General features: G+C 60.2%; 1 protein-coding gene across 7 annotated transcripts; it reads left to right on the top strand.

The window, feature by feature from the left end:
- Positions 1–401: 401 nt before the first annotated feature.
- Positions 402–6,339, top strand: TMEM187 (transmembrane protein 187). Of its 7 annotated transcripts, XM_058291768.2 has the most exons (4): positions 402–1,111; positions 1,957–1,985; positions 3,935–4,081; positions 4,786–6,339. In XM_058291768.2, exon 4 carries the CDS (start codon positions 4,982–4,984, stop codon positions 5,765–5,767), a length of 786 nt encoding a protein of 261 aa, XP_058147751.1. In that variant the 5' UTR covers positions 402–1,111; positions 1,957–1,985; positions 3,935–4,081; positions 4,786–4,981; the 3' UTR covers positions 5,768–6,339. The 7 variants fall into 7 exon arrangements, with proteins under 7 accessions (XP_058147751.1, XP_004482938.1, XP_004482937.1 ...); XM_004482881.5 differs by lacking the exon at positions 402–1,111 and having other exon boundaries at positions 1,677–1,985; XM_004482880.5 differs by lacking the exon at positions 402–1,111 and having other exon boundaries at positions 1,677–1,985; positions 3,773–4,081.
- The last annotated feature ends 1,688 nt before the right edge of the window (positions 6,340–8,027 follow it).

The raw sequence follows: 8,027 nt of genomic DNA, 5'->3' as shown, positions 1-8,027 counted from the left end.
TCCTCTCACACACCCCCTTTCGCCCAAGGCAGCTCTCACCGAGAAGCGGTTTTTCACACAGCGGCAGACGACTCTATGGAGGCCGCCATCTTAACTACCCTCCTTCCCTTCAGCTCTTCCCCCTTCTTCTCGCTCACCCGTCTCCTCAAGAGTCCCCCAAAACCGTGGGACGACTAGGCCTCCGAAGTTGGAGGCCGCCGCGACTCGCCGCCCTGACTACTTGCCCGGACGCTCCCGCTTACAGGTTCGGGCGGGAGGCCCTGGGAGCCGCCATCTTGAGCCGCCTCTCTCTCCTCCCTTCCTCAGTCGAAGCCCTCCCCCGCCGGAAATGGCGGAGCCCCGGCCCGGTTCCCACACCCCCAAGTCCCCTTCACTGGCCGGCTTCCGGGGCGGGTGGAAAGGAGCCACAAGCGCCGCGGTTGTCCCAGCCCCGCCGGCGCTCAGACCACAATTGTGGGAGCCGCCATCTTGGGACAGTCCCGCTTCCCCGCCCAAAGCTAAGTACAGCCGCCTCTCCCGTAACAGCCTCGACGTCCTAAGGAATGGAGGCACGCCGGAGGCCGTAGGGACGAGCTCCGATCCTGGGGGGCTGCTCGGGGTCTCGAGCCGTACGGCTCGTGAAGTCTCGCACCTTTCTCTCCCGACCGGCTCTGCCGCTTAGGCTGTGACTGCCGCCCTGGGAGCCGCCATCTTGAGAATAGCTCCCCCTTCCCCCCTATTCTCTTCCTCCTGAGTCTGTTCTTCCACTGCAAACCAAATGCAAGGCAGCGTCCGATCCTCGCTTTCCTCTTTATGACTCCTTCCCACAGGAGCCGCTTCAAAGAGCCCGAGTTAGGCCCCGAAGTGGCAACTGTACGGCAGGAGGAGCGGTAACGGCAGGGCACTCATGCCTCCTCCCTGGGAGCCGCCATCTTGTGTGAAGAAGTAACAACTAAACATGGCGGCGGCGGTCGGGCGAGAGGGTGGAGTCTGACGACGTCACGGCCTCCCCCCCTGCCCTCGCCCGGCTTCGCCTCTGGGCCGAAGCCTCTTAAGGGACCCCTCCTTCGCGCCGACTTGCGGCTGGGGGTCGGGGCCGCCGCACTCTCGGGCCGCGCTCGAACGCGCTCAGGTCAGGCGCCGCCGGGACCCGCCCCGCAGCCCCCCCGAGCGCGGCTCCACGCCTCCGCCCTGGGAGCCGCCATCTTGCCACTTCCCCTCGCCCGGCCGTCCGCGGGCGTCAATAGCGACTTTCAGCACAAAACAAAGATGGCGGTGGCACCTAGGGAATGCCCGGATGAAGTGCAAACCGCCCCCCCCTCCCCGCCCTCCTCCTTAGACTGGCTCGGCCCCGCCTCCCCTCGCTTGGGAACTGTCCCCGGGTCGTGGGAGGGGCGGACACCCGGGGAGTCTCCCTGAGTTAGGAGTGGACGCGGGGGCGCGGCAGGCTGGCAGCGGCCGAGAGGGGCCTCCAGCCGGGCAGCGAGCGCTCCCCCTTCCCGCACAGCCCGCGGGCGCCGGGAGAAGCCGGGGGCGCGGCGAGGGGCGGTGGCGAGGGGAGGGGCCGGCCGCCGGCTCCCAGGCCCGCCGGCCCCGCCCCCGGGGCTCGGCTCCGCCGCCCGCGCCCAAACAAAGGCGGGAGGCGCTCCCGGCAGCGGCCCGACCGCCGGGCCATCCCCCGCCCCGTGAGCCGCGGGGCGGGCAGCCAGGCCGGCGGCGCGCGGACCGCAGCCCGGCGCTCGAGCCAGACGGGCGGGCGCGGGAACGCTCCGCGTCTCCCACGCGTCACCTCGCGTCACCCCGGCCCGCCTTCTTCCCAGAGCCCCGCGCCCCGCCCCGCGCGCATGCGTCCGGCTGCTGCTCGGGTCCGCCCTTTTTCAAGATTTGAATTTAGCCGAGGAAAGTGCGAAGTAAAATGCCCGGATGGTAATCGCTGGCTCTTTTTTGCCTTTTTTTTTTTTTTTTTTTCGCGCCAAGGCTGTGTGTTCCCACGGCAACCCTTCGAGGTAGGTACTGTGATCGCCCCCATGTGACACGTCTCCCCTAACCGCCCAGACGCTCTCAGGCACGCAGCCTTCCCAACCTGGTGTCCGGCACCTTGGATCCAAAAACGATCCCCCCCCGCCCACATACACACTTTAATTCTTTATTTTCACAAATCTAACTGAAATTTCGCGTGTCCCGCAGTTACCAACGCAGGCAGCAAAGTCCAGGGGACTGTCATCTATAGGACTCATAGCTCATTGTATACTGTCTTGCTCTGGTCCGAACGGTGAAAAGTCTTTGCCACTCCCGGCTGCAGGTGGATCTTGGAGTTTTAATGTGATAATAAAGCAGCCCGCAGGCTATCAGAGTGCACCTTTTCAGAAAGCGTTTAGCCAGCGCTCAGCTTCCTACATTTATTTTGTAATTCAAATGTGTTGTAGGCATTTTAAAATGTTCTTTTGAGAAAGGGTCCGTAGGTCGTGGGAAAGGGCCAAGGGCGTCCACGGTGCCAGAAAAGGAGAGGAGCAGTTTTCCTGGGAGCCGGGAGAGTGGAGCATCCCACTTCTGGCTGTGCCTCCAACTAACTGCCTGTGTGACCTTGGGCAAGTCACCTCATCTCTCTGGACCCAGGTTTCGTCCCCAGTGAAATAAGGAAGCTGAACCAGATGATCTTCAAGGGCCGCACGTGCTGCCTCCCACCTGGCTCAGGTTTGCTCTGGGCCTCCACATCCTAGCCAGCCTGTCCTCTCTGTGCAAAGGCCCCCGGGGGGCCTGGGGACACAGAGGCGGTTGTAAATGTCCCAGGCCTGGTGTTCCCTAGTTGAGAGCCATAATACGGGAGGTACTGGGCCTGCATGTCCTGGGGGCCTGAGGCAGGTACTTAGGGCATGAGTCCCTTTCAGCCTGCCCTCGGGCTCAGGTGGACTCTGCCCGGCATTTCCACGCCCTCCCAGGATTGCTTCCCTATCAAGTTGACAGTGGCTGTTCCCATTTGTCCACTCTGCTTCCCCGCAGACAGGAGGGTCAGGTGATAGTGGGGGTGGCACAGAAGCCCCAAAGGCTAGGCTCGTCTCACCCAGCGCTGCAAGCTGCAGGTGCGTATGGGGTCGGGCCCTCGGCTGGCGTCCCAGCCAACCCTGACGGGGAGCTGAAGGGGGAAGTGCCCGAGGGGGCCTGTCCCCCACCCCCCCAGAGGAAATGACAGCTGAGTTGAGGCTGTGGGCAGGCCAGGAGCGGAGGGAAGCGGCTCTGCAGCGGCTCAGGGGCCTTGAGGACTGGAAAGTGTGGCTGGAGGGGAGAGATGGGCCTGGGAGCTGGCAGGGGTTGGGTGGAGGTGGCAAGGGCGGGAAGCCAGAAGCCGGGGCAGACACGGTCCCCTCCAGTCTGATAGGGACCTGAGGGAGATGCCGGCATGGGGACCCGTAGGAAAGGGCGGCCCCCCAGCCTGGGCGGCTCCTTAGCCCAGAAGGAGGCCAGGGTGCAGCGGGGCCTCCGGCTGTGGCCTGACCTCCCGTTGGGTCCACGGGGGTGCCTCGGCAGAGATGGGGGATCTGGGCGAGGAGCTGCCAAGCCAAGCGAAGGCTCCAGTAGGCCGGGAAATGCCGTACTCCAGGGGGCAGGCAGGACAGGGTCTGGACCACTTAGCCTAAGGCTCACCGGCCCCCCACCCCGGGGCCAGACGCTGGCGCCCTGCGTCCCGTCAGCGCTCCCCAGTGCCCCGCGACTCAGTGGTCTGCATAGCTAAGCGCTCGTTTCATCCACACAACCACCCTGCAGGGGAGGTACTGAGAGGACCCCCGTTTTACAGGTGAGCAAGCCGAGGGCCCACACAGCTAAGGCTCCAGGTCGCCCCGTCAGCAAGTGGACGATGGAGGGTTAGGACAGACGGCCAGGCCCGCCCTGCTCTCTGTTCACCCCTCCTGCCAGCCGAAACCTTTCCAGAATATCAAACCTCTTTCCCCCTTGCCAGCCATCCCTTTCTCGCCTGCCACGCCAGTTCACGCCACAGCAGACGCCGAAGCAGGTGACAATCCGGGAGAATTGCAAGTTGCTTTGAACTCATTTGCCTGGTTCTGCCAAGGAAAGGGAAGGTTTCGTGGTGGACAAAAGGCAAAAGGTGATTTGGGCCCAGGGAAATGCTTGGGGGAGGCGGGAAGGCAAGCCGGGGTAGCAGACGCGGCGTCCTCCTCCACGGCCTTATGAACCCTGCTCTATGGTTCCAGAACTCCAGTGGTCTCAGGTTCAACTGGCTATTTGGTTGAAGGGGCTTTGGGGCTGACCTGGAAACTTCCACACTGCTAATACAGACCTGAAAGAGGCTGAGTCGGAAAGCTGGAGGATCTTTTGTGCATGGCTTTCTTTCTTTCTTTTTTTTTTTTAAGATTTTATTTTTTTCTCTTCCCTTCCCCTTCCCACCCCACCCCCGCCCCAGTTGCTGTTCTCTGTGTCCATTTGCTGTGTTCTTCTTTACCCGCTTCTGTTGTTGTCAGCAGCACCGGGAATCTGTGTTTCTTTTTGTTGTGTCAGCTCTCCGTGTGTGCGGCACCATTCCTGGGCAGGCTGCACTTTCTTTCGTGCTGGGCGGCTCTCCTTATGAGGCGCGCTCCTTGTGTGTGGGGCTCCCCTATGCGGGGGACACCCCTGCGTGGCAGGGCACTCCTTGAGCGCATCAGCACTGCACATGGGCCAGCTCCACACGGGTCAAGGAGGCCCGGGGTTTGAACCCTGGACCTCCCATGTGGTAGGCAGGCGCTCTATCTGTTGGGCCAAGTCTGCTTCCCTGGCTTGCTTTCTAACCAAGCTTATTGTGTAACCACAAAGGAAAACGGCAGGAAGGCTTCTCCACTGCTGGCAGCTGATCACGACCCCGGGGACCGGTCGCAGCATCTGGGTCGGAAATCCCGGGGACTTCTTCCTGCTGGTCCAGCTGCGAGGCCAGGGACGGGATATCCGAACACTCTGAAAGAACAGTGAAGGCGGCCGTTCCCATTGTCGGCTTGGGCCTAGAAGGTTCCAGATGAAGCCCGAATCCAGGCAGGCCCTGTTGCACGTGGCCGTGGGCAGCTGCCTCTGCGTCACCGCCGTCTACGCGGGCGTTTTTGCAGGTGTCTTCGTCCAGGTGGGCTATGAGCACTATGCAGAAGCCCCAGTACCCAGCCTCCCCCGCTTCTTGGCCATGCCCTTCAACTCGCTGGTTAACGTGGCCTACGTGCTCCTGGGGTGGTACTGGCTACAGAGAGACAAGGGCACCACGGGGCCCAGGACACGTTACCTCAAGGACGTCTTTGCCGCCATGGCCCTGGCCTACGGCCCCGTGCAGTGGCTGCGGGTCACGACGCAGGCACCCTCTGCCGCCATCCTCGACCAGTGGCTCACCTTGCCCATTTTCGCATGGCTGATTGCTTGGTGCCTCTACCTAGACAAGGGCTGGAAGCCCTGGCTCTTCCTTGCCATCGAGTGCCTCTCCCTGTCCAGTTACAGCCTGGCCCTGCTGCACCCCCAAGGCTTTGACGTCGCCCTGGGCGCCCACATCGTGGTGGCCCTGGGCCAGGCCCTGCGCACACATGTGCGGTACAGCAGCGCCTCCTCCCACACGTACGTGGCCCTGGGGGTGCTCTCCTGCCTGGGCTTTGTGGTCCTCAAGCTGTGGGACCATCAGCTCGCCCAGTGGCGCCTCTTTCAGCAGTTAACGGGCCACTTCTGGTCCAAAGTCTGTGACGTCCTGCAGTTCCACTTTGCATTTTTGTTTCTCACCAATTTAAGCAGTTGCCAGAGACCCCATCCTGGGGGAAAGCGGCTTTAGATTGTTTAAGGAGGCTACCTGGGCGATGCCTGGGAAAAACACAGTTCACGTGGCTTATGGGTGGGGTTAGCAGCAATATTGGAATGTTCCGGCATCCGTGTCAGAACGTGCTATAGCAGTACTAAGGGTTAATAATGGGAGTATGGGGTTTTTTTCTTTTGGACCATGGACAATGTTCAAAGGATGACTGCATACCTCTGATGAAAGTGAGAGCCCCTGAGTGTACACTTTGGGTGGATTGTGCAAGGCAGGGGACGGTATGACACAGGGAACCACGTGGTGGAAGATGGACTGGGGTAAACAGTGCAGATATGAGCGTGTTCCCTCGTGAACTCTCACAAATGTACAATACTGATACATGGTGTTAATAACGGGGTATGGAAAAAATATCCCACGCACACACTGCGGACCACACAGAGCGCTAATAGTGAGATCACATTCTTTCTTAATTTGTAACAAATGTTCCGCAACAATGTAACGTGCTGGTGGAGGGGTGATGTATGGGAATTCTGCACATTATGCCTGATTGTTTTGTCAGCCCACAACTCGCCTAATAAAAACTGTTGAAATAATTCTCTGGTGAAGCCACTGAAAAACCAAACTGCGCCCAGAAGCTTGAATTTTTTCATAATAAAACATACAGAAGCGGCTGAGGCTCAGGTGATAGGGTCTCCGCCTACCATAGGGGAGGACCCAGGTTCGATCCTGGGGCCTCCTGGTGAAAAAGAAGAGACAGCGTGCCTGCGCGGCAAGGCAGTGCCCATGTGGTGAGCCAAGTGCCTGCGTGGTGAGCCAAGTGCCTGCGCTGCAAACTGAGTGCCTGAGCGGCGAGCCGAGTGCCCAAGCAGTGAGCTGAGGGCCTGCGTGGGTGCCTGCATGGTGAGCTGAGTGCCTGCGTGGTGAGCCAAGTGCCTGCGCTGCAAACTGAGTGCCTGAGCGGCGAGCCGAGTGCCCAGGCAGTGAGCTGAGGGCCTGCGTGGGTGCCCGCATGGTGAGCTGAGTGCCTGCGTGGTGAGCCAGTGCCCGTGCAAGTGAGTCACGCAGCAAGATGGTGACGCAACAAAAGAGACACAAAGGGGAAACAATCGACAGGGAACCTCTCTCCACATCAGAGGTCCCCAGGGTGGAATCCTGGTGAATCCTAGAGAAGAAAGAGGAGAAGAGAAGACAAAAAGAGAAATAGATACAGAAGATCACACAGCGAATAGGCGCAGCAAAAGCGGGCGGGAGGGGGAAGAAAAAAAATATTTATTTTAAAAAAAAGGAACTACCTAGAAATCAAGGACCACCCCAAATTGAAATGGGCTGTCACTTGGACCCTGTCAGGCTATCCATGTTAAATTTCTTGGGTGTCATCACAGATCTGTCCTTTCCTTAGAGTTTACAGGTTCACTACTGAGGGACAAGAGGTTATGACCTCTGCAAGTTACTTCCACAGCACCCAAGCAGACTCGATCAGATCTAGAAGGGTCTTTCTGTGTTCATTGTACTCTCCTCAGAACTTTCCTGTAATTGAAACAATCTTCCTAATAAAATGTTAGGGTTAAGGGGCAATGATGACCCCAAGAAAGTCAGCACCCTGAGAGAAGGGTGCCTGCAGTGTCCTCGCGACTTCAGTGCCAGTTGAGGGCCGGTGGCGGCAGCAGGGTGGCTTCTGCCCGGCGAGCTGGTGCCCGGGCCTCTGGGCCAGGCGGTGGACTGTCCGTGAGTGTCCGTCACCCCGACCACGCGCCCGGCAGACCGATGGGGAGATCGGCGACCAACTCCTCACCAGCTCCCACAAGAGCTGCGGCTGCCGAGCCGACCGTGACCTTGGCGGTGGCTGCGCGAGAGTCCCATAGCAGCCGGGACCTGTCTGGCCAAAGCAGCCAACACTGAAGTGTTAAAAGCTGCCTTCTCAACAGGAAGTTGCCGGGTGGGTAGACTCTCAGAGCCAGGGTGTGGCTTCGACACTTTAGGGGCTGAGGTTACTGTCACGGCGAGAGAGACCCCCGAGCGTGGGCCTCTGGTGGCTTGAGCTGGTGGCTGGGGTGCTGCCCCTGGACCACGCTGGAGGCTCTGCCTTTCGGGTCCCCCTCTCCAGGGCCCGGATGACCATCCCTTTAGCTAGCCTTTCGTCCCCCAGGTGAACAGGCTGTTTTGACACCTGCTTTAGCAGCTTTCCCCGGGAGGGCAGCTGGTCTTCGAGGTAGGACCTCAGGATAGCTTATAGGGACCGGGACCCTCTGCTCGAAAATGTCCTTGTTCCCTGTCAGACAAC

This window comes from Dasypus novemcinctus, chromosome X, assembly GCF_030445035.2.
Source record: "Dasypus novemcinctus isolate mDasNov1 chromosome X, mDasNov1.1.hap2, whole genome shotgun sequence".
NCBI lineage: Eukaryota > Metazoa > Chordata > Mammalia > Cingulata > Dasypodidae > Dasypus > Dasypus novemcinctus.
The sequence above is the reverse complement of the archived record's forward strand: the minus strand, read 5'-3'. Positions and strand labels throughout refer to the sequence as shown.

Bases quoted from the DNA above. Each gene is read 5' to 3' on its own strand.
- TMEM187 (XM_058291768.2), top strand. From the start codon at position 4,982: ATGAAGCCCGAATCCAGGCAGGCCCTGTTGCACGTGGCCGTGGGCAGC.